At 44.5% G+C, this 25,591-nt stretch overlaps 1 protein-coding gene and 2 non-coding genes across 5 annotated transcripts in view; 2 read left to right on the forward strand and 1 right to left on the reverse strand.

Annotated features, from left to right (window-relative positions):
- SLC11A2 (solute carrier family 11 member 2) overlaps positions 1 to 25,591 on the forward strand; it is a 51,758-nt gene that overhangs the window by 12,246 nt on the left and 13,921 nt on the right. For all 3 annotated transcript variants that reach the window (XM_033222078.1, XM_033222079.1, XM_033222080.1), the window contains exons 2-14: positions 6,501 to 6,572; positions 8,631 to 8,779; positions 11,790 to 11,915; positions 12,323 to 12,442; positions 16,829 to 16,935; positions 17,837 to 17,907; positions 18,010 to 18,077; positions 20,242 to 20,397; positions 21,432 to 21,590; positions 22,598 to 22,684; positions 24,209 to 24,328; positions 24,792 to 24,941; positions 25,463 to 25,536. In XM_033222078.1, coding sequence (XP_033077969.1) covers positions 6,501 to 6,572; positions 8,631 to 8,779; positions 11,790 to 11,915; positions 12,323 to 12,442; positions 16,829 to 16,935; positions 17,837 to 17,907; positions 18,010 to 18,077; positions 20,242 to 20,397; positions 21,432 to 21,590; positions 22,598 to 22,684; positions 24,209 to 24,328; positions 24,792 to 24,941; positions 25,463 to 25,536 — 1,459 coding nt within the window. The remainder of the gene's footprint in view (positions 1 to 6,500; positions 6,573 to 8,630; positions 8,780 to 11,789; positions 11,916 to 12,322; positions 12,443 to 16,828; positions 16,936 to 17,836; positions 17,908 to 18,009; positions 18,078 to 20,241; positions 20,398 to 21,431; positions 21,591 to 22,597; positions 22,685 to 24,208; positions 24,329 to 24,791; positions 24,942 to 25,462; positions 25,537 to 25,591) is intronic.
- Positions 3,116 to 3,223, forward strand: LOC117091163. The gene has a single exon (XR_004440282.1). It is a non-coding gene; the product is annotated as a U6 spliceosomal RNA (small nuclear RNA).
- Positions 6,206 to 6,268, reverse strand: LOC117091212. The gene has a single exon (XR_004440320.1). It is a non-coding gene; the product is annotated as a U7 small nuclear RNA (small nuclear RNA).

The raw sequence follows: 25,591 nt of genomic DNA on the forward strand, positions 1-25,591 counted from the left end.
TGGTCTTACAACATTTTTTTTTTTTGAGACAGGGTCTTGCCTTGTCACCCAGGCTGGAATGCAGTGGCCTGATCACTACTCACTGCAGCCTTGACCTCCTGGACTCAGGTGATCCTCCCACCTTAGCCTCCCAGGACTACAGATGCCCACCACCACAGCCAACTAATTTTTTTTGTTGTTTTTTGGAGACAGAGTTTTGCTCTTGTCACCCAGGCTGGAGTGCAGTGGCACGATATCTGCTCACTGCAACCTCCGCTTCCTGGGTTCAAGTGATTCTCCTGCCTTAGCCTGCCCAGTAGGTGGGATTACAGACATTCACCACCACACCCGGCTGTTTCTTTTTTTTTTTTTTGAGATGGTGTCTCGCCCTGCTGTCCAGGCTGGAGTGCAATGGTGCGATCGCGGCCCACTGCAACCTCCACCTCCCAGGTTCAAGTGAATCTCCTGCCTCAGCCTCCTGAGTAGCTGGGATTACAGGTGCGTGCCACAATGCCCAGCTAATTTTTGTATCTTTAGTAGAGACAGGGTTTCACCATCTTGGCCAGGCTGGTCTCGAGCTCTTGACCTCGTGATCCGCCTGCCTCAGCCTCCCAAAGTGCTGGGATTACAGCCGTGAGCCACTGTGCCTAGCTTTAATTTTTGTATTATTAGTAGAGATGAGGTTTCAACATGTTGGCCAGGCTGGTCTCAAACTCCTGACCTCAGGTGGTCCACCTGCCTCAGCCTCGCAAAGTGCTGGGATTACGGGGGTGAGCCACCGTGTCCGGCCTCCACCTAGCTAATTTTTGTATATTTTGTAGAGATGGGGTTTCACTATGTTGCCCAGGCTGGTCTTGAACTCCTGAGCTCAAGCGATCCGCCTGCCTTCGCCTCCCAAAGTGTTAGGATTACAGGCATGAGCAACTACAGCCAGCCAGTCTTACAACTTTTGTTAGAGAATGGGATAAAATAGGCTGGGTGCGGTGGCTCACGCCTGTAATCCCAGCACTTTGGGAGGCTGAGGTGCGCGGATCACGAGATCAGGAGATGGAGACCATCCTGGCCAATACGGTGAAACCCTGTCTTTACTAAAAATACAAAAGTTAGCTGGGCATGGTGGCATGCACCTATAATCCCAGCTACTAGGGAGGCTGAGGCAGGAGAATGGGATAAAATAATCATATTACATTTAACCATGAGTGCCATTTTTTTTTTCTGTCAATTGCTGTTCAATAGGAAGAAACTTAATGGGTTTAAGAGAAGGTGACACTTTATGGTTAGGGTTGAGCTAGAATATCAAAGCAGTATTAATCGTAATTGTGATGGTTACTTATCAAAGTGTTGCTGGGTTGATTCTGGCTGCTTGTGTCCTAACTCTGGCTCTTTTCCTTAATGTGACAAAGTAACTGAAACAACCTGGTGCTACAGCCCTGGAGAGCAAAACTGTCTTAACATTAACTTACTGCTTCCATATGGGTCATAAATTTTCATGGAGACTTAAATGCTATGCATAACTGGCCTGGCCCTTTCTATTCCCTCTGTATTTTTTTTTTTTTTGGTAATTATTTAATTATTTATTTTTTATGAGATGGAATCTTGCTCTGTTGCCCAGGCTGGAGTGTAGTGGCACGATCTCGGCTCACTGCAACCTCCGCCTCCCAGGTTTAAGCGATTCTTCTGCCTCAGCCTCCTGAGTAGCTGGGATTACAGGCGTGCGCTACCATGCCCAGCTAATTTTGTATTTTCAGTAGAGACGGAGTTTCTCCATGTTGGTCAGGCTAGTCTTGAACTCCTGACCTCAGGTGATCCGCCTGCCTCAGCCTCGCAAAGTACTGGGATTACAGGTGTGAGCCACTGCGCCTGGTCCCTCCCTAGTTTTATTATTTTTTTTTTTTTCTTTGAGACGGAGTTTTACTCTGTCACCCAGGCTGGAGTGCAGTGGCACGATCTCGGCTCACTGCAGTCTCCACCTCCTGGGTTCAAACGATTCTCATGCCTCAGCCACCCTAGTAGTTGGAATTACAGGCACCTGCCACTACGCCTGGCTAATGTTTGTATTTTTTTTTTTTTTTTTTTTTTTTTGAGACGGAGTCTCGCTCTGTCGCCCAGTCTGGAGTGCAGTGGCGCAATCTCGGCTCACTGCAAGCTCCGCCTCCCGGGTTTACGCCATTCTCCTGCCTCAGCCTCCCGAGTAGCTGGGACTACAGGCGCCCGCCATCTCGCCCGGCTAGTTTTTTGTATTTTTTAGTAGAGACGGGGTTTCACCGTGTTAGCCAGGATGGTCTCGATCTCCTGACCTCGTGATCCACCCGTCTCGGCCTCCCAAAGTGCTGGGATTACAGGCTTGAGCCACCACGCCCGGCCACTAATGTTTGTATTTTTGGTAGACATGGGGTTTCACCCATGTTGGCCAGGCTGGTCTTGAACTCCTGACCTCAGGTGATCCGCCCACTTCAGCCTCCCAATGTGGTGGGATTAGAGACGTGAGCCACCATGTCTGGCCCCAAGCCCAAGTTTTATTCTGTAGGCACTGTAATGAAACATGTAGTTTGCTGACTAAAAGCTTTGTCGAAAAGGCTGGAATCTAGAATTTGTTTTCTTTCTTGAAATAATTCATTCTTGAGATTTCAGAGAGAAGTGAAACTTTTTGTATTTGAACAGCTCTGTATATACTTGGTATAGGAATGAATTTAGAATACCATTAATAATTATTTAACTTTTTTTTTTTTTTTTGAGACGGAGTCTCGCTCTGTTGCCCAGGCTGGAGTACAGTGGTGCAATCTCGGCTCACTGCAAGCTTCATCTCCTGGATTCACGCCATTCTCCTGCCTCAGCCCCCCGAGTAGCTGGGACTACAGGCGCCTGCCACACCCAGCTAGTTTTTTGTATTTTTAGTAGAGACGGGGTTTCACTGTGTTAGCCAGGATGGTCTCAATCTCCTGACCTCATGATCCACCCGCCTAGGCCTCCCAAAGTGCTGGGATTACAGACGTGAGCCACCGCGCCCAGCCAATTATTTAACATTTTATCATGAAATATTTCTGTCTAAAAATATTTGCAGACTACAATCTTGGGAAGATCACACTATTACCTTAATTGTTTGCTTTTAAAATACAACTTTTAAAAGCCTATTTTGGTGCTTGCTTCGGCAGCACGTATGCTAAATTGGAGCAATCAAGAGAAGATTAGCATGGCCTCTCTGCACAAGGATGACACGCAAATTTGTGAAGTGTTCCATATTAAAAGAAAATTTTTTGGCCTGGGGCAGTGGCTCATGCCTATAATCCCAGCACTTTGGGAGGCCGAGGCGGGTGGATCACCTGAAGTCAGGAGTTTGAGACCAGCTTGGCAAAACCCTATTTCTACTAAAAATAGAAAAATTAACTGGGTGTGGTGGCATGTGCTTGTAATCCCAGCTACTCGGGAGTCTGAGGTAGGAGAATCACTTGAACCCGGGAGTTAGAGGTTGCAGTGAGCTGAGATCACGCCACTGCACTCCAGCCTAGGCGACAGAGTGAGACTCCATCTCAAAAAAAATTAAAAACTTTTAAGGACTGTTTTGCCTATTTGGATAAAAATCTTCCTCAGATGTAGACGAGACATTTCTGTGTCTTCTTTTTCTTCTTTTTTAGACAAGGCCTCGCGGTATCTCCCAGGCTGGAGTGCAGTGGTGCAATCATGGCCCACGCAGCCTTGACCCCCAGGCTCAAGCAGTCCTGCTAGTTCAGTCTCCCAAGTAGCTGGCACCACAGACATGTACTACCATGCCCAGCTGATTTTCCAGTGCCTTAAACGGGATATTAATCATCATTACAAAAGTGATTTACAGCCTGGCCAATGTGGTGAAACCCCATCTCTACTAAAAAAAAAACAAAAAACAAAAATTAGCCGGGCTTGGTAGTGGGCACCTTTGATCCTAGCTACTTCGGAGGCTGAGGCAGGAGAATCACTTGAACCCAGGAAGTAGAGGTTGCAGCGAGCCGAGATCACGCCATTGCACTCCAGCCTAGGTGACAAGAGTGAAACTCTGTCTCAAAAAAAAAAAAAAAAGCAATTTAATTCATTCACCTCATTGTGATCAGAGCCACAATTGGAAACTTGAGTTGTTATACTTGTAATAATATTCTCAGAACTGATTGACTTATAAGGAAGAACTGTTTGCCTCATACCAAATCGCCCAAGACTAATTGATGTACTTGAGTTTTTTTTCCCTCAGTGTGCCAAGTTCCTCTTTTCCTAGAGGAGCTATGCATAGTTCCAGATCCGATTTGTGGTTTCCAATTTATTGTAGGTTAAAATAACCTGATAACATTAGTTTATTAGAATTATATGTAAAACAAAAGTAAAAAGGCTTTGCCAGGAATGAAGGGGCTGTGCTGTGATCGGAATCCAAGTGAGTACTGCTACTCTGAGTGGTCATATATGTAAATTCCATTTAGGAGAGGTGTTATTGTAATTGACTGAAAGAGGGGTTGAATTTAGTCAGTATTATTGGGGGCTGTTGGTTGATGTTTAGTCATCTAGTGACTTAAAACCTGACAGGAGAGACGTGGCTACTTGTCCGTTGTAATATAATACTTGGCGTTGGTGACTCTAGAGAGGAAGGATTATGTTTTCCAAATTAGCAGGCGGTGGTATATATACCCCAGAAGACAGATGAAACCTAAAAAGAAAAGAAAAGCTCCTTTCTGGTCTGAATTCTGTAATTCTATAAGTACAGAATATGTTGGTAGATAGAAAGATTACCCAAAACCCGAAACAGCAAGTAGAAGATTGTTCATGTAGGAACAACATATAAGGGACAAGGGTGGAAAAGAGACTAGATTTAAGCAGTAAAAGATCATTAAGTAAGGCTTCGTCACTTCTTCAGTAGGACAGTTATTATTGGGATTTAAGGAGGGGCTTATCAATAAATACTGTGTTTTCCTTCCCCTTCTAAATTTGAAATCAACTGAGAAGTAGATAATAATAAGAGTGAAATTAAAAAAAAATAGCCTTATTGGTGAGGCTCAATGGAGAATATGCCATAGATCTGTGCCCAAGTGAGCTTGCTAACATCCTCCCTCCCAATTAAACTTAACAGGATGATGGACGTCTGGAACTTCCACCCCACTCCCGACTCTACCCACCCCACTGCAGGTTGCTTAGTACAGGACCTGTAGACAAAGGCTGGCATCCTGCACACTGTGCTTAATCCTGCTGGTGCTTCAGCTCTCTTGGAGAGCCCAGGAGGGGCTGGGCCACGGATGACTGGTTTCTTCTAGTTGTCAGAGGGTTGAGGAATGAGGTCTGGAACATTATAGCTGTAGACTTTACTTTCTCAGGAAGAGTTGAGGCTGCCAAATAGTGGCCCTCCATTACCAGTATGCTCGTATGGTGCTTTTTCCCACCTGTTCTAGAAGACTGAACCATGAACTTAAATTACGTATTTTAGATCAAAGAGAATTATAGATCTCTGTCCTTAAAAACTCATAAAATATCTTTGGCTGGGCGTGGTGACTCATGCCTGTAATCCCAGCACTTTGGGAGGCTGAGGTGGGTGGATCACAAGGTCAGGACTTTGAGACCAGCCTGGCCAACATGGTGAAACCCTGTCTCTACTGAAAATACAAAAATTAGCCAGGCATGGTGGCACATGCCTGTAATCTCAGCTACTCGGGAGGCTGAGGCAGGGGAGTTGCTTGAACCCAGGAGGCGGAGGTTGCAGCGAGCTGAGGTTGTGCCACTGCACTCTAGCCTGGACAACAGAGTGAGACTCCATCTCAAAAAAAAAAAAAAGAAAAAAAAGCCTCATAAAATAGGGGGAAATGTGTCTGGCTTCAGACACTTGGGATAATTTGGAGGCAAAGGCAGAGACCGGATACTTGCCTAGCAGCCTCTGTGTAGATGCTAATTAAAGAAGTATTTGCCTGGCCAGGCGCGTTGGCTCATGCCTATAATCCCAGCACTTTGGGAGGCTGAGGCGGGTGGATCATGAGGTCAGGAGATCAGGACCATCCTGGCTTACACGGTGAAACCCCGTCTCTACTAAAAATACAAAAAATTAGCCGGGTGTGGTGGCAGGCACCTGTAATCCCAGCTACTTGGGAGTCTGAGGCAGGAGAATCACTTTACTCCAGCCTGGGCGACAGAGCAAGACTCTGACTCAAAAAAAAAAAAAAATGATATTTGCCGTCTCACTAAAATACCTCCTGTTCAATTTGTCCACTGCCCCTCGCCATCCGTGAAGAGTTTCATAGTGAAAACCAGAAACCTTGCCCAGACACATTCTAAAAGAGCTGTAACACTTCAATTTGGTTTTGAAGTCTTGCCAGCAAAATCCTGACTAAGGCTTTTCTATTTTTGTTAAATATCTGTTAGTCATATTCTGAAAACTGTAATTATTTTCAAGGTTACCTAATTCCGTAGAAGAATTACTCTTTTCATAGTATGTATTCAGTCATACAGGGTAACAAACTGCTGGTTCTGAACTTGTTAGTTTGTTCTTGCTAATTCTTCTCCCTCCCTTTTCTCCTTTCCAGAATCGTATTCTAAGAATTCAGCCACTCAGGTATCCACCATGGTGTTGGGTCTTGAACAGAAGATGTCAGATGGTAATTTACCGCTTTGTATTATTGCCTAATTTTATTTGTAATTAGATTTATGTTGGTAACAGAAATTTATCGTATTTTTCCTCTTGTCATCATCTATCATCGTCTATTCTAACAATTCCATTCAAAAGTCACCATCTGGTGACTTAGGCTGTAAATGAAAATGGATTTTTTTTTTTGAAGTGGAGTCTTGCTCTGTTGCCCAGGTTGGAGTGCAGTGGCGCAGTCTCGGCTTACTGCAACCTCCGCCTCCCAGGTTCAAGCAATTCTCCTGCCTCAGCCTCTTGAGTACCTGGAATTACAGGCACCTGCTGCCATGCCTGGCTAATTTTTTTGTATTTTTAGTAGAGATGGGGTTTTGCCATGTTGGTCAGGCTGGTCTTGAACTCCTGACCTCAGGTGATCCACCCGTCTTGGCCTCCCAAAGTGCTGGGATTACAGGCATGAGCCACCGCACCCAGCCCTGAAAACACATTTTTAACCAGAGACCTGCTTCATATCTTTTTTATAATTCTGAGTTGAGCCAAGATTAGTTGTAATTTGGTTTCTGGCAGTAATGCTTACAAGGGCAATATTATTCCCAGACCCAGGATAAAAACCTCTGGTGTGCTTTGACTGCTCATGATACTTCCTGGTGTTTCAGATGTGTATGGAGTAGTAAAATACAGGGCGAGTACCTTATGCTCTGTATTTGATTGGAGCTTCTTGAGTGCTTTGACTATTCCTTCCTAAATCTGAGCTGCTTCTTTGGAATTTCTGTTCCTTTTCTATAAATTTCTTCATGAATTGAAAGCTGCTTAATTAAGATGATATGAGTCAGCTCCCGAAGGAAGAAAGCTCTTATTTGTTTAAATTAGAGGTTTTAAGGATTTATTGGAAACGCAGAGATTAGAGCTTTGTGATTCAAAATAGCCATTTGATGGCTGAAGCAAACTAGGCTCTGTGTATTTCTGGCAGGTTATCCCTTTTCTCCCAGACGTTCTGCTTCCCAGTATTTAAGATTGACTGCAAAATGCAGAACTCAGGGAAACGCTGATATCAGTCTGAGATGAGCCCTGCCATCACGAGGGTGCCAGTACCCCGTGACCAGCGGCACTTTACTGCAAGCCTTAGTCAGAGTACAAAGGGTTCCTGCTTGGTGGTTTTGCTGCAGCTTCAGAGTTTAGCCTGAACTGTAGCAGGATTTTGTAACTTGCACCTTTTTTGAGAAGTCTGACGGAGATATAATGTCCAAGGACAATTCTTTGAGTAAGTCCTACCAAATATAGGAGGTAGGGAGGACATTTCGCTAGATGGGCCTAGTTCTTTTCTTTTAAAAGCTAGGATTTTAGGTTACCAGGAGCTGGTCTGGGAATGTAATATTTTGAGCCCATATGTCAGTGTTTTTAGAGGAAAATGAAATGGCTCTAAAAATTCCAAAGTAGGAGTAGAAGTGTGGAAATAGGAAAACCATTGTGAGTTAAAACTGATCTAGGGAGCTGAATGACTGGGTGAGGGGAGGGAGATAACTTTTTTAGTGTAGGCTAAATTTTTTACTTCCTGAATTTTTAACCATGTGAATGTATTACTTATTATAAAATATACATTAAAAATAAACTTTTCTTTTTTTTTTTTTTTTTTTGAGACGGAGTCTCGCTATCACCCAGGCTGGAGTGCAGTGGCCGGATCTCAGCTCACCGCAAGCTCCGCCTCCCAGGTTCACGCCATTCTCCTGCCTCAGCCTCCGGAGTAGCTGGGACTACAGGCGCCCGCCACGTCGCCCGGCTAGTTTTTTGTATTTTTTAGTAGAGACGGGGTTTCACCGTGTTAGCCAGGATGGTCTCGATCTCCTGACCTCGTGATCCACCCGTCTCGGCCTCCCAAAGTGCTGGGATTACAGGCTTGAGCCACCGCGCCCGGCCTATAAAAATAAACTTTTCAAAATAAGTTGAGCTAGAGTCAGGTTGGTCTCTTGTGCATTTAGGTATTAAACTATTTAATTTTAATTTCAGTATACTAAGGATGAATTGTTAGTGTATTTTGTTCATTTTTACTAATTTATTTTCAAATCTGTTAATTCAGACAGCGTTTCTGGAGATCATGGGGAGTCTGCCTGTCTTGGTACCGTCAACCGTGTCTGTAGTAATCCTTCTCTTCCACAGTCCCCTGGGGACTCAGAGGAGTACTTCGCCACTTACTTTAATGAGAAGATCGCCATTCCTGAGGAGGAGGTTAGTGTCAGATCCTTGGAGGAGAGCACTATTGTCTGGGGAAAACCTGTGAGTGAAAGATCTGCTGGATGGCTCAGGGTCAGCAGCCTCAGCTCTAATTTTGGCTGGAAGTCTCTGAAAACCGTATATATATATACACATATACATACACACACACACACACACACACACACACACACACCTATCTATATCTATCTATCTGCCTATCTGTCTGTCTGTCTGTCTATCTATCTATCTATCTATCTATCTATATGTTTTTTTAACAGACAGGATCTTGCTCCGTCATCTAGGCTCCAGTGTAGTGGCACAACCATAGCTCACTGTAGCCTTGAATTCCTGGGGTCAAGTGATCCTCCCACCTCACCCTCCCCAGTAGCTGGGACTATAGATGGCATGCCACCATGCCAGGCTCATTATTTTTATTTTTGTTTTTAGAGACAGGGTCTCACTATGTTGCCCAGGCTAGTCTTGCACTCCTGGCCTCAAGCTATCCTTCCTCTTGTTCGTTGATGAAAAAGAGTCAAACTCTGGCTGGGCTCAGGCTCACACCTATAATCCCAGCACTTTGGGAGGCTAAGGAAGGAGGATCACTTGAGCCTAGGAGTTCAAGACCAGCCTGGCCAACATGGTGAAACCCGGTCTCTACAAAAAATACAAAAATTATCTGGGCATGGTGGTGTGCACCTGTAGTTCCAGCTACTCGGGAGGCTGAGGTGGGAGGATCACTTGAGCCCAGGAGACAGAAGTTGCAGTGAGCCAAGATCATGCCATGGCACTTCACTCTGGGTAACAGAATGAGACCTCCTGTCAAAAACGAAAACCAAAACAAAACAGGTCGGGCGCAGCGGCTCACACCTGAATCCCAGCACTTTGGGAGGCCGAGACAGGCAGATCACCTGAGGTTGGGAGTTCAAGACCAGCTTGGTCAACATGGCGAAACCCTGTCTTTACTAAAGTTACAAAAGTTAGCTGGGTGTAGTGGTGGGTGCCTGTAATCCCAGCTACTCGGGAGACTGAGGCAGGAGAATCACTTGAACCTGAGAGGCAGAGGCTGCAGTGAGCCAAGATTGCAGCACTGTACTCCAGCTTGAGTGACAGAGTGAGACCCCATCTCAAAACAAACAAACAAACAAGAGTCAAACTCTGTAAAATATTTAAAGAGGTTTATTCTGAGCCAAATATGAGTGACCAAGGCCCATGACACAGCCCCAGGAAGTCCCGAGAACATGTGCCCAAGGTGGTTGGGTAACAGCTTGATTTTATATGTTTTAGGGGTCAGAAGTTACAGGCAAACATCAGCCAATATATGTAAGGTGTACATCGGTTCCATCAGGAAAGGTGGGACAACTTGAAGTGGGGAGGGAGCACCTTTCAGGTCAAAAGTGGATTTAAAGATTTTCTGCTTGGAAGTTGATTGAGGCTGGGTGCAGTGGCTCATGCGTGTAATTCTAGCACTTTGGGAGGCTGAGGTGGGTGGATTGCTTGAGCCCAGGAGTTCAAGACCAGCCAGCTTGGGCAACATGATGAGACCTTGTCTCTACTTAAAAAAAAAAAAAAATAGTTGGGTGTGGTGGTGCACACCTGTGGTCCCAGCTACTTTGGGGGCTGAAGTGGGAGGATTGCTTAAGCCCAGGAGTTTGAGACCAGCCTGGGCAACATGGCAAAACCCTGTCTACAAAAATAAAAATAAATAAAAAAAGAAATTGGTTGAAAGAATTATTTTCTAAAGACCTGGTCTAAAATGAGGGGCTGTGGAGTGTCTAAAATGAGGGGTTGTGGAGACAAAGGTTTTTATTATGTAGGTGAAGCCTTCACGTAACAAGCTTCAGAGAAAATAGATGTAAATGTCTTTTATCAGACTTAAAAAGGTACCAGACTACTAGTTAATTCTCTCCTGGATCAGGAAAAGACCTGGAAAAGGAAGGAGATTCTCTACATATTCTAGGTTTTGCTCATAAGAGACAGCTTTGCAGGGTCATTTCAAAATATACAAAGAAATATATTTTGGAGTAAAATACTTTGATTTCTTTCAGGGCCTGTTATCTGTCATGTGATGGTATGCTAGAGTCAGGTTGGAATTTGGCATGTTATTGCTATAAGGGATCTGTTTTGTCAGTTTTAAGATCTCTGGTTTTGCTTGTTTGTTTGTTTGTTTTGAGAGGGAGTTTCACTCTTGTTGCCCAGGCTAGAGTGCAATGTTGCGATCCTAGCTCACCACAACCTCCTCCTCTCTGGTTCAAGCCATTCTCCTGCGTCAGCCTCCCGAGTAGCTGGGATTAAGGCATGTGCCACCATACCTGCCTAATTTTGTATTTTTAGTAGAGATGAGGTTTCTCCATGTCGGTCAGGCTGGTCTCGAACTCCCAACCTCAGGTGATCCACCCGCCTCGGCCTCCCAAAGTGCTGGGATTACATGTGTGAACCACTGCGCCCACCCGGCCAAGATCTCTGTTTTAATGCTAGTCATTGGTGTCGGAATTCCAAAGGGAAGGAGGTATAATGAGGTTTGTCTGACCTCTCCCTCCCATCATGGCCTGAACTAGTTTTTCAGGTTTTCTCTGGAATGCCCTTGGTCAAGAAGAGGATCCATTCAGTTGGTTGGGGAAGCTTAGCATTTTATTTTTGTTGCTCTCCCCACTGTCCCGAGTAGCTGGACTACAGGCACACACCACACACCACCACACCTGGCTTGTTTCCTTTTTAAAATGGTGGCTCTTGTCCTTTTTGGGAAGTGTTTGGGCACAGAGGTACCGATACTGTTATTCTAGTTTTAGAATAAGAGGCTGATGGAACCCGCAAGGAAGGGAGGGGCTCTGACTTAGAGAAGTGGCCAGCTTCTTAATAAAAAGTGGGTGAAATGGAAGTGAAACTTGGACACATGCAATATCTAACATTGTAAATCCTTTTTTCTTGTGAGGCTGGTATTGTTGCTTCATATGTGATAACAGATCAATTAGATCAGTAGTTCAATAGTGATGTTCAGTTTAATCTCTTTTCCTCTCTTGTGTAGTACTCTTGTTTTAGCTTTCGTAAACTCTGGGCTTTCACCGGACCAGGCTTTCTTATGAGCATTGCCTACCTCGATCCAGGAAATATTGAATCCGATTTGCAGTCTGGAGCAGTGGCTGGATTTAAGGTGAACATCTAGTCCTACCCCTGTCCTTTTAAACACACAATACACTCTCATATCCTTTTCTCCACCCTGCATGGTGGATAGTAACCTCAGGGGCTACGTGCAGATACTTCATTGGCAGTGGCTTTTATATGTAAAGTACTTTCCATTTGGTCTTATTTTTATCCACATAGTTTCCTTGAACAAAGGAGAAACTGCATATAGGAGACACTGAGGCTCAGAAAGGTACAAGGTGACTTAGCAGGTCATGTGCAAAGCCTGATATAGAACTCAAGTCATTTGATTCTTGACCTGGGCTCTTTTCTGAATGCAGTATTTACCACTCATGTTGCCAAACAACTAAATAAACAAACAAACAAACAAAAGCTCAGTTGTTCAATGAGTGTTACAGGATGTTTTGTTCTTCTTAGTTGCTCTGGATCCTTCTGTTGGCCACCCTTGTGGGGCTGCTGCTCCAGCGGCTTGCAGCTAGACTGGGAGTGGTCACTGGGCTGCATCTTGCTGAAGTATGTCACCGTCAGTATCCCAAGGTGAGCAATGTACTGTCGTGTTTGTCTCTCACTCATGCCGTAGAATCTGTGTGTCTGGCAGTATGTGCTGGCCTCATTATATAGTGAGACAGTCAAGGACTTGGGGGTCAGTAGCCCTGAAGACGGATGGTACCAAGGGAAATACTGTAGCTCCTCCTGCTGCCAGGCCGTGTTTTCCCCGCTCCTTCAAAATCTAACTTAAGACTCGCATTTCTTAGAAGGTTTTCTTAGAAAAACTGTGTTACAATTCACTCTGGTTTCCAGTATCTAGCAATGCCCAGCCCATAGGGAGGAGGATACTCTCTTTGAGCACTTTTATTCATACTTCCATGGTACTCTATCAGTTTGCATTTTATATATCTTCTTTTTTTGTTTGACTTTGCCATCACTTTGTAAAAGTAAGTTTTTTTCCTTTTACTACAAACTATATGTGGCAGGATCTTTGGATTTGCTAATAATTATTTTTCGGTTTCCCTTCCCCCCGGGGGCTACACTGTCTACACTGTCCTCTACAGCTTCCTTCTGGACATTTTGGGCCTTTCTTACCGTTGCCTAAGGCAAGAATGAACACTATGTCTGGAATATATTTTTAACTTAGCTTTGTCTTTTGTTTTGTTTCTTTTCCTAGATGTGAGCAAAAAGTATCCTTATCTGCTTTTCAAAAAAATAAAAAATTCTTAGTAATATCCCCATTTACTCTGTTGTGATTATTACACATTTTATGCCTGTATCAAAATATCCCATATGCCCGATACTATATATAGCTACTATGTAGCCATAACATTTTTTAAAAACAAACAAAACCTTGGTAATTTATAATCCTTCTAGCTTCTTTTTCTTTCTTTTTATTTTTTGAGATGGAGTCTGAATCTGTCACCCATGGTGGATTGCAGTGATGTAATCATGGCTCACTGCAGCCTTGACCTCCCAGACTCAAGCAATTCTCCCACCTCAGCCTCCCAAGTAGCTGGGACCACAGGCGAGCACCATCACACCCAGCTAATTAAAATTTTTTTTTTTTTTTTTTTTGGTAGAGATGAGGTATTGCTATGTTGCCTAGGCTGGTCTCAAACTCCTAGGCTCAGGCAGTCCTCCCACCACAGCTTCTTAAAGTGCTGGGACGACAGGCATGAGCTGCTACACCAAGCCTAACTTCTTTTTCTTCATATATGTTAATAGTTGTTTATTTTGTAATAATAATAATTTTTTTTTTTTTTTGAGACAGAGTCTCACTCTGTTGCCCAGGCTGGAGTTCAGTGGTGTGATCTCGGCTCACTGCAGCCTCTGCCTCTTGCAGTGAGGTGATTCCAGTGATTCTTTTGCCTCAACCTCCTGACTAGCTGGGATTACAGGCATGTGCCACCATGCCTGGCTAATTTTTGTATTTTTAGTAGAGATGAGGCTTCACCATGTTGGTCAGGCTGGTCTCGAACTCCTGGCCTTAGGTGATCCGCCAGCCTTGGCCTCCCAAAGTGCTGGGATTACAGACATGAGCCACTGTGCCCGGCCCGCTTTTTTTTTTGTTGTTGTTGTTGTTTTGTTTTGCTTTGTTTTTTGAGACAGAGTTTCACTCTTTCACCCAGGTTGGAGTGCAGTGGCGCGATCCTGGCTCACTGCAACTTCTGCCTTCGGTTTCAAGCATTTCTCCTGCCTCAGCCTTCTGCGTAGCTGGGATTACAGGTGCCTGCCACCATGCCTGGCTAATTTTTGTATTTTTAGTAGAGACAGGGTTTAACCATGTTGGCCAGGCTGATCTCAAACTCCTGACCTTGTGATCCGCCCACCTCGGCCTTCCAAAGTGCTGGGACTACAGACATGAGCCACTGCACCTGGCCTTGTTTAGGTATTTTTGAGATGGAATCTCTCTCTGTTGCCCAGCCTGGAGTGCAGTGGTGTGATCTCAGCTCACCACAACCTCTGCCTCCCGGGTTCAAGCGATTCTCCTGCCTCAGCCTCCTGAGTAGCTGGGACTCCAGGCGTTTACCACCATGCCATCCAATTTTTGTGTTTTTAGTAGAGATGAGGTTTCACTATGTTGGCCAGGCTGGTCTCAAACTCCTGACCTCACGGTCTGCCCTTCTCAGCCTCCGAAAGTGCTGGGATTACAGGTGTGAGCTACCGCGCCCAGCCTGCTCTTTTTTTTTTTTTTTTGAGACCGAGTCTCGCTTTGTCACCCAGGCTTGGGTACGGTGGTGTGATCTTGGCTTACTGTAATGTCGACCTCCCAGGTTCAAGCAATTCTCCTCTCTCAGCTTCCCGAGTAACTGGGATTACAGGTGCATACCACCACACCCGGCTAATTTTTGTATTTTTAATAGAGACAGGGTTTCACCATGTTGACCAGGCTGATCTCAAACTCCAGACCTCAAGTGATCCACTTGCCTCAGCCTCCCAAAGTGCTGGGATTACAGATATGAGATACTGTGCCTGGCCTGTTTTTTTTTTTTTTTTTTTTTTTTTTTAATTAAGATAGGGTCTTGCCCTATTACCCAGACTAGAGTTCAGTGGTACAATCATAGCTCACTATAACCTTGACCGCCCAGGTGCAAGCAGCCTTCCTACCTCAGTCTCTTGAATAGCTGGGACCACAGGCATGCACCATAATACCCAGTTATTTTAAAAATTTTTTGTAGAGGCAGGGTTTCACCATGTTACCTAGCCTGGGCTCGAACTCCTGGGCTCAAGTAATCCTCCTGCCTGCCTCCCAAAGTTCGGGGATTATAGGTGTGAGCTACTATGGGTGACCTGACAAATGTTTTGGATCCTAGCTATCTGGAGGTGTTTTTTCTGGCTTCAGTGAGTCAGCATAACTGAATTTGATTTTTAGCTGTATTGTTTGGCCAGATTAGTTTGTGACTTCGTTATATGCCACCCAATTCCAACCATCTTCCCTTGAGTCCTTTTGCATATCTGTTCTTTTTCACTTGCTTGGGTATTATTACATTAAAGGTGACGCCAACCTTTTTTGTTGTTGTGGTGGTGGTTTGTTAAGACAGTCTTGCTCTGTCTGTTGCCCACTCTGGAGTGCAGTGGCATGATCACAGCTCACTGCAGCCTTGACCACTGGGGCTCAGGCAGTCCTCCTGCCTCAGCCTCCCAGGTAGTCGGGACTAGAGGCATACGCCATCATGCGTGGATAATTTTTGTCCTTTTTTTTTTTTTCTTTAATTTTTATTTTGGGTTTGGAGATGGATACATGTGAAGGTTTTTTTGTGTGTGTGTGTGAAAGCAAGCTTCTTAAGAAAGTAAAGGAGTAAAGAAAGGCTATTCTGTAGGCAGAGCAGTCACATATGAAGGTTTGTTACATAGATAAACACGTGTCATGGGGGTTTGTTGTACATATTATTACATCACCCTGATATTAAGCCCAGTACGCAATAGTTATCTTTTCTGCTCCTCTCTCTCCTCCCACCCTCCCCCATCAAGTAGACCCCAGTGTCTGTTGTTTCTGTCTGTGTGTTCCTAAGTTCTTATCATTTAGCTCCCAATTTTTGTAGTTTTTGTAGAGATGGGGTTTTTGCCGTGTTGCCCAGGCTAGTCTCAAACTCCTTTGCTTAAGGAATCTGTCTGTCTTGGCATCCCAAAGTGCTGAGATTGCAGGCATGAGCCACTGTGCCTGGTCAACCCCAACCTTTTCTTTTTGAGATGGAATCTCGCTTTGTTGTCCAGGCTGGAGTGCAGTGGCACCATCTCGGCTCACCGCAACCTTTGCCTCCCAGATTCAAGTGATTCTCCTGCCTCAGACCCCCAAGTAGCTGGGATTACAGGCATGCGCCACCATGCGCAGCTAATTTTTGTATTTTTGGTAGAGACGGGGTTTCACCGTGTTGGCCAAGCTGGTCTTGAACCCTGACCTCAGGTGATCCACCTGCCTCAGTCTCCCAAAGTGCTGGGATTACAGGTGTGAGCCACTGTGCCCGGCCTACCCCAACCTTTTCATGTTTGTTTTGTCTTCCCAGCTATGGTCAGGATAGATGTGCTCTTCTGCAGTCATTTAATATTCTTTCTTGACCCATATTTTGACCGTATTAGCATCCTTATTCTCCTCTAAAAATTTTAGGATTCTTTTTAGGAAATTAAGTGGATATTAGTAAATGGAAATTACATTCTTCTCAAGTAGAAAGGAAAAAGAAAAAAGTAAGATCAATTACTGCCTTGACCTTCGTTCACAGGCTCTGCCACGTGGTAGCACAGTTTTCCTTCTCCAGCTGAGAGCCACAGTGCAGTGATCGGCCAAGTGGAGGCATGTTCTGGTATTTCTTCTCTAGTCTGGAGGCTTATAAAGGACTGTTTATGGTTTAGTGCCAAAATGTGAATTCCAAATTGTGGAGGAATTTTTTAGAAGTGATTAATCAGAACCATGTCTTTCTACTGTTTGGTGTTTAGGTCCCACGGATCATCCTGTGGCTGATGGTGGAGCTGGCTATCATCGGCTCAGATATGCAAGAAGTCATTGGCTCAGCCATTGCCATCAATCTTCTGTCTGTAGGAAGGTGAGGGGGTTTTTCTCTAGAAAGTAATCAGTGTTTTGCTGGATTTCAAAGCAGAGATAAAAATAAAAACCCAATTCATTTTTAAGTTTGAAGATTCAACTCAATTGTTATTTCTTCTGTGGAATCTTTCTGGAAACAATTTCTTCTCCCCTGGTAGATGTAGACTCTACATCTTCCATTTCCCATGGTGAGTTATGCTTACCTTTATTAGAATGTGTGGCGTTTTGTATCGCAATTATTGATTTGTATGTTGTTTTATCCCACTAGATGCTATCTTTTTTTTTCTTTTTTCTTTTTTTTTTTTTGAGACAGAGTCTTTCTCCGTCACCCAGGCTGGAGTGCAGTGGTGTGATCTTGGCTCACTGCAACCTCCGCCTCCCAGGTTCAAGCAATTCTCGTGCCTTAGCCTCTTGAGTAGCTGGGATTACAGGTGCCTGCCACCATGCCCAGCTAATTTTTGTATTTTTAGTAGAGACAGGGTTTCACCACGTTGGCCAGGCTGGTCTCTAACTTCTGACCTCAGGTTTAGGAATGTCCGCCTCAGCCTGCCAAAGTGCTGGTATTACAGGTGTGAGCCACTACACCCAGCCCCCACTGGATACTATCTATCTAATCCTATAAAATTCTATCCATCTAACTCCATGAGGGTAGGACCCACACTTTTCAGCATTGTATCCTAAGAGTGACATAGTAGGCTCTCAATTAAAGTTTAAATGAATGTAATTAAGTTGATGCTGTTACCCTACTTTACCCAAGGCCTGGTTTTCTGCCATTGTCCCTCCTCCCTCAAGTCCTAGCTTCTCCAAGTGTTCTTTATCTGGAGAGCTGTTGGGAAGAGAATGTTTTTCAATGTTTCCTTTCTTTCTGTCTCTCTGACTTCCATATATCATCTCTGACCTAGGATTCCTCTGTGGGGTGGCGTTCTCATCACCATTGCAGATACTTTTGTATTTCTCTTCTTGGACAAATATGGTAAGGAGAGTGGAAATGGGAGGGTCGAAGGAGCTGCTCTCTGTCATGTGGGAGATGGGGAAGTCTGCCTTCTCTGAGCTCACTGCTGCCTTTTTCCTTTAGGCTTGCGGAAGCTCGAAGCGTTTTTTGGCTTTCTCATCACTATTATGGCCCTCACATTTGGATATGAGGCAAGTGGTACAGGGTATTCATTAGCTTCTTAAAATAAGTTTTTGTGGGGTTTTTTTAGCCTTTTATTATAAAAGACAGTAATAATGCTAGTATGGTTCAGTTATAGTGGGTGTATCAACAAAAGCCAATTTATCCCTGGGCCGGTTTTGAAGGAATATGATCCATAGCAAACATTAGTATGCAGAAAGGCCTGCAGGGACTTCCAGGTTTAAAATGACTAGATATTTTAGGGCTTTCCAGACAAGATTCCTTGGTCCCAAGTTGACCGTCTGACAACAGAACAGCCATGGATAGGGTTAATTAAGGAGGGGTTTACAGGGTTATTCTTGGCCGTTAACTTAGAGGAGTTCTGCTTTTGCTCATCCTGGTTTATATTAATTGCAGCTTGAACTTTCCCAATATTAAAACAGTTAATGAATTATGTGAGATATCCTGGATATTTCCTGGTTTGTGCCTCAACCCAGAAACTCCTTACAGTCACTAACATTATTTGTAGTACTAGCACCTTTCTTTGTATAGTTCTTATAAACTGATTTCTGCTTACTGGTCTGGCTCTGGCTGAACTTTAAAAAATAGATGTAATCTATGGGTCCATTATGCCTCTTGGCCTAAGGCTTCCAAGAGAAATCCTGAACCGGGGAAAAGTATATATGAGAGTGTTTAAGGATGAGTCTCTCACTGCATATGTACTAGTGGCAAACATCAAGTGATTTTTAAATGAACATGGGTGAACAGAAGTATGCTAAGTATGGATAATAAAAATTGATTCTATATTCTTTTTTAATTTTTATATTTTTATTTATTTATTTTTGAGACAGAGCATTGCTCTGTCATGCAGGCTAGAGTGCAGTGGTGTGATCTTGGCTCACTGCAACCTCTGCCTCCCAGGTTCAAGTGGTTCTTGTGCCTCAGCCTTCCAAGTAGCTGAGATTGTAGGTATGTACCACCATGCCTGTCTAACTTTTTGTATTTTTAGTAGAGATGGGGTTTCGCTATGTTGGCCAGGCTGGTCTTGAACTGCTGACCTCAAGTGATCTGCCCATCTTGGCCTCCCAGAGTACTAGGATTTCAGGTATGAGCCACCGTGCACAAGTACCTTAGTAGCTTTTTCTTTTTTCTTTTTCTTTTCTTTTTTTTTTGAGATGGAGTCTCCCTCTTTCGCCCAGGTGGGAGTGCAGTGGCATGATTTCGGCTCACTGCAACTTTGGCCCCCAGGTTCAAGCGATTCTCCTGCCTCAGCCTCCCACATAGCTGGGATTATGGGTGCCTGCCACCATGCCTGGTTAATTTTTGTATTTTTCATAGAGACGGGGTTTCACCAAGTTTGCCAGGCTGGTCTTGAACTCCTGACCTCAGATGATCCACCTGCCTCAGCCTCCCAAAGTGCTAGGATTATAGGTGTAAGTCAAGGTGCCTGGCCTTTTTTTTTTTGAGACAGAGTCTCACTCTATTGCCTATGCTGGAGTTCAGTGGTACAATCTCAGCTCACTACAACCTCCTCCTCCTGGGCTCAAGTGATCCTTCCACCTCAGCCTCCCTAGTAGCTGGGACTATAGGTATACACCACCACACCGAGGTAATTTTTGTAGAGATAAGGTTTCGTTGTGTTGCCAGGCTGCTGTTGAACTCCTGGGCTCAAACAATCTGCCTGCCTTGGTCTCCCGAAGTGCTGGGATTATAGGCATGAGCCACCACACCCAGCCCTTTCTTTAGAATATTAATTATATATCATACACGTATGTTTCATATATCTAAGATGTGATGTAAACTGTCTGGATACTCAGTCTTGAATTATCTGGCCCCTGGTAGTAAGTCCCTTATGTTGCTTGGTCCTATGATGATTCTGTATTCCTCATTATCTTAAGTAGTTGCAGAAGAAAAGATTGTGGCCAGGTGTGGTGGCCTGTAATACCAGCACTTTGGGTGGCTGAGGTGGGAAGATTGCTTGAACTTGGGAGATTGAGGTTTCAGTGAGCTGTGATCATGCCACTGCATTCCAGCCTGGGTGACGAGTAAGATCCTATCTCAAAAAATATAAAAATAAAGGAAGAAAGAAGAAGAAGGGGTTTTAAGGGATAAGGGATGCTAACTGTTCCCTAGCACTATGTTACTCCCCTGTTTCACGTTCCTGTAAAGGCTAATCATTGTTATGTTGGTATATAGTATGTTACAGTGAAACCCAGCCAGAGCCAGGTACTCAAGGGCATGTTCGTACCATCCTGTTCAGGCTGTCGCACTTCACAGATTGAACAGGCTGTGGGCATCGTGGGAGCTGTCATCATGCCACACAACATGTACCTGCATTCTGCCTTAGTCAAGGTGAGCAAGGCCCTTATCTCCTTCACCTTGTAGACAGTTCATGGGATCTTTTCCTTCAATTGCAAGGGACACAAAGTTAGTTTACAATTGTTAGGACCATGAAGGAGCAAGGTATTTTCCAAGGCTGGACATTCATAAACTCCATATACTTAGATGATATTTTTATCACCAGATTGACCAGAGATTACTAACTGCATAAAGCAGGTGGGACTAAAGTTCTTTTTTTTTTTTTTTTTTTAATTGAGACAGTGTCTCGCTCTGTCGCCTAGGCTGGAGTGTGTGATCTCTGCTCACTGCAAACCTCTGCCTCCCGGGTTCAAGACATTCTCGTGCCTCAGCCTGCCTCAGCCTCCCGAGTACCTGGGATTACAGGCGTGCACCACCACGCCTGGCTAATTTTTCTATTTTTAGTAGAGACGTGGTTTCACCATGTTGACCAGGCTGGTCTCGAACTCCTGAGCTCAAGTGATCCACCCGCCGTGGCCTCCCAAAGTGCTGGGATTACAGGCGTGAACTACTGCACCCAGCTGGGACTAAAGTTTTTCATAAAATGTCAGAAGTGCATCAAGTCTCTTGTGTTTAAATTTCAAAAGCTCGAGTGGGCTTATGGAGGTCAGGAGTAAAGAAGCCCAAACAGGCTTTTACCGTCAGTATTACGTAATAGCTTGCTGAGAGATTTCAGAAACCTTTATAAATAGGGATATGCACACCTTAGGACTGAAATCAGGTTGTTTTTATAGGTCAGTGGTCCTTCCAGCCACTGAGAGTAACTGAGAGCTCAGTAGTCATTTAGTCTCTGTTCTCTATTTGGGAAATGTACAGTTCAACGAAAGGGCATGAAGTTCTTTTTTCTCCCCCCATATGAAATTCTTAATTGCTCAGTAACTAGGATGTAGGTGAGTGTTGGATCTCTCACATTTTGTCTGGTCAACTGTTTGTCCCCTAAATCTCTCAGCTGACTGTAAACTCCTGAAATGTTACAAGGAAACTTGTTCTAACTGGTCAAAAAGTGACTGCTGTTGTTGTCATTCTAGTCTAGACAGGTAAACCGGAACAATAAGCAGGAAGTTCGAGAAGCCAATAAGTACTTTTTCATTGAATCCTGCATTGCACTCTTTGTTTCCTTCATCATCAACGTCTTTGTTGTCTCAGTCTTTGCTGAAGCATTTTTTGGGAAAACCAACGAGCAGGTGGTGAGTAAGTCAGGGTTATGGGTGGTGGTGAATATGAGGGTAAAGTGAAGACTGCAATGGGATGGGAAAGGAAAATACCTCATTCTAGTGTTAATGTTCAGAAAAAATAATCTGTAGCTTCACCTCTGCCCCCCAAAATCATCATGCACCAGTCAGAGTCTACAGTATGGGGGTAACCAAGCCTGGACCCTCTTTCTCAGCTTTTGTTTGGGAATAGTCAACAAACAGAAAACAGAAACTGTGATGATGACAGACTTTGTCTGTCATTTTGAATTCTGTATCAATCTTGATTTCTGATTACCTATGTAGTGTTTTTTTTGAGACAGAGTCTTGCACTGTCATCCAAGCTGGAGTGCAGTGGCACAATCTTGGCTCACTGCAACCTCCGCCTCCTGGGTTCAAGTGATTCTCCTGCCTCAGCCTCCTGAGTAGCTGGGATTACAGGTGCCTGCCACCATACCCAGCTAATTTTTTGTAATTTTAGTAGAGATGGGGTTTCCCCATGTTAGCTAGGCTGCTCTCAAACTCCTGACCTCAAGTGATCCGCCCACCTTGGCCTGTCAAAGTATAGGGATTACAGGTGTGAGCTGCTGTGCCTGGCCTGCCTATGTAGTTTTGATCACCATTTGTTTCCCATCTATGGGACCTCTGACTCCTCTGTCTGCTTTGACTGAGGATTCTATTCTGGGTGTTCTCTCATGTCTGAAGCCTTCTTCAGAGCCTCTCCTCCTGTCATCATTTAAAGTACCCCAGCGTTTGTACATTATTATTATGCACACTGTAACTCAGTGAAGATTTTTGATGACCTGTGGGTGTAGAAGGATTATACAGGAAGATCCTAGATGACATTGCTGCCAGTCTCTGCCCACATCACAGCATATATCCAGTGTTCAATGTTTTCCCTCCAGCCTACCTCTCATAGGTGACTGTGTATGATATGTAGGAGAGCTTTTATTTGGTCCTTGCTTCTGAAACAAAAGTTGCTTTTGAACTGCTTTCGGTTCTAGGTTGAAGTCTGTACAAACACCAGCAGTCCTCATGCTGACCTCTTTCCTAAAGATAACTCGACACTGGCTGTGGACATCTACAAAGGGGTAAGCATGTTTGAATTTGTGATCTTTGTTCCTGAATCAATATTTTTAGCATAGTATCTGGTCTTTTTTGTGACTTCACTTTAGATGTGAGCATATCTCCTCTGGAGTGTCATTTATTTCAGAACTCCAGACGCCAGACAAGCATTTTGGATTAAACGGGAAGGAATAGAGGCTCAGTTGAAAAGATACATTATACAGGCCAGGTGCGGTGGTTCACGCCTGTAATCCCAGCACTTTGGGAGGCTGAGGCGGGTGGATCACTTGAACTCAGGAGTTCAAGACCAGCCTGGCCAACATGGTGAAGCCCTGTCTCTACTAAAAAAGAAATGCAAAAATTAGCTGGGTGTGGTGGTGGGCACCTGTAATCTCAGCTACTCAGGAGGCTGAGGCAGGATAATCGCTTGAACCTGAAAGACAGAGGTTGCAATGAGCCAAGATTGGGCCACTGCACTCCAGCCTGGGCGACAGAGTAAGACTCTGTTTTTAAAAAAAAAAAAGAAAAGAAAAGAAAAGAAAAAAAAGATGCAGTATACACCCCAGCTTTTTTTTTTTTGAGACAAGGTCTTGCTGTGTCGCCCAGGCTGGGGTGCAGTGGCTTGATTACGGCTCGCTGTAGCCTCCGCCTACCTGGCCCAAGTGATTTTCCCATCTCAGTATTTTGGGTAGTGGGACTACGGGCAAGCACCACCATGCTTGGCTAATTTTTTTTTTTTTTTTTTAAGATGGAGTTTTGTTCTTGCGCCACCACGCCCGGCTACTTTTGTATTTTTAGTAGAGATGGGGTTTCTCCATGTTGGTCAGGCTGGTCTCGAACTCCTGACCTCAGGTGATCCACCCCCACTCGGCCTCCCAAAGTGCTGGGATTATAGGTGTGAGCCACCATGCCTGGCCTTGTTTTTTTTTTTTTTTTTTTTGTAGAGTCAGGGTTTTTGCCTTGTTGCCCAGACTTGTCTCGAACTGCTGGGCTCAAGGGATTCTCCGACCCTGGCCTCCCAAAGTCCTGGGATTACCAGTGTGAGCCACCCTCCCCCAGCCCCAAGAAAGTGTTCTTAGTAAAGTGTTTTTACTGGAGTCTCTAAGTTCTTTTATGCTGGTTACATTGTGATCCTCCAACAGTAGAATATATGGTGTGTAGCATTTCCCACATTTATTTGATATTTCCCTGTACTTCTATTGCCATTTTCCAGAGTAGTGTGTAAAGGAATATAATTTGGGGAATGTGGTGTAGACCTCTTCTTTTTCTTTTCTTTTCTTTTTTTAATATTTAAGATGGAGGTTTAGGAGCTTGGAGAAAAGGAAGGACTAGGCAGAGAAACGAAGGAACATCCAGTAAAGTTTAGATTGAAAGCTTCTAGAATGAGGTCAGGACTTGAGCCTGGCTACTGGCACAGTGCCCAGCATGGCACTTGGCGTGGGTGGTGCATAGCAAGGAAGAAGGGAGAAATGCCACAGGGAGCCACTGTTTTGGATGTTGTCTGAGCAGATTATTGACACAATCATATCCTTCTTCTTGGCCTCTCACAGGGTGTTGTGCTGGGATGTTACTTTGGGCCTGCTGCTCTCTACATTTGGGCAGTGGGGATCCTGGCTGCAGGACAGAGCTCCACCATGACAGGAACCTATTCTGGCCAGTTTGTCATGGAGGTATGTGCTGGTATAGGATAGAGGGAGATAACACAACCCTTTTGTTGCTTTTTTTTTTTTTTTTTTTGAGATGGAGTCTCACTCTTGTCACCCAGGCTGGAGTGTAATGGCGCAATCTCTCAGCTCACTGCAACCTCCCTCTCCCGGGTTTGAGCAATTCTCCTGCCTCAGCCTCCCAGGTAGCTAGGATTACAGGCACGCGCTACCACGCCCGGCTAATTTTTTGTATTTTTAGTAGAGATGGGGTTTCACCATGTTGGCCAGGCAGGTCTTGAACTCCTGACCTCAGGTGATCTACCCACCTTGGCCTCTCAAAGTGCTGGGATTACAGGCGTGAGCCACTGCGCCCGGCCCCTTTTGTCACTTCTCAATCCCATTCTTCTGAGGTCTCTCCTAAACCTCCCCAAAACTTTTTTTTGTTTCCTGTTGCAGACAGTCATCCTGCTCCTATGTTTTCTTCCAGGGATTCCTGAACCTAAAGTGGTCACGGTTTGCCCGAGTGATTCTGACTCGCTCTATTGCCATCATCCCCACTCTGCTTGTTGCTGTCTTCCAAGATGTAGAGCATCTAACAGGGATGAATGACTTCCTGAATGTTCTACAGAGCTTACAGGTGAGGAGGAAGCTGAGGAAACTCACATCCTAGTTATTCAGGTAGCATTATGTACTGCCCTTGGGTACCAAGCCTAGCTGGGTGCTGGGGGGATATTGAGAAGAAGGCAGAGGCATGGTTGTGGTCTGCAGTAAATGTATATGAAATCCTTGGCATCTAAAAGGATTGTAGAAATGGTTTGGTTTTTTAAACCCGTTGAATGTGAACTACAAGCTTTACTTACACATGGAACACAAAATTGTAGTTCATTAATGCAAAGCAAACATTAAATGAACATATAGGACACTGTGCTAGGTCTTGTGGAGGTTAAAGAGACAAGTCACGTACAAAGGTTTGTGCGCTATGTTAATGACAGCTCTACAGAATTCAGTGTAATGCCCAAGCATGTTGGGATGATAGGAATAATTATTTCTCATGGGGTAGTTGAGGCAGCATTTATGTTTCCATTTCATTAATTGTGCTGTTCTCTAGGGTGATACAAGGACCCATAGTAATCCCATCTGATCTTCTTTCTTTTCCAGCTTCCCTTTGCTCTCATACCCATCCTCACATTTACGAGCTTGCGGCCAGTAATGAGTGACTTTGCCAATGGACTGTGAGTGTACTCTTCTTCGTTCCCAAAGGGGATGCCGATATGGGGAAAGGGTATC

The sequence above is a fragment of the Trachypithecus francoisi genome, unplaced genomic scaffold, assembly GCF_009764315.1.
Source record: "Trachypithecus francoisi isolate TF-2019V2 unplaced genomic scaffold, Tfra_2.0 Lachesis_group11, whole genome shotgun sequence".
Lineage (NCBI taxonomy): Eukaryota > Metazoa > Chordata > Mammalia > Primates > Cercopithecidae > Trachypithecus > Trachypithecus francoisi.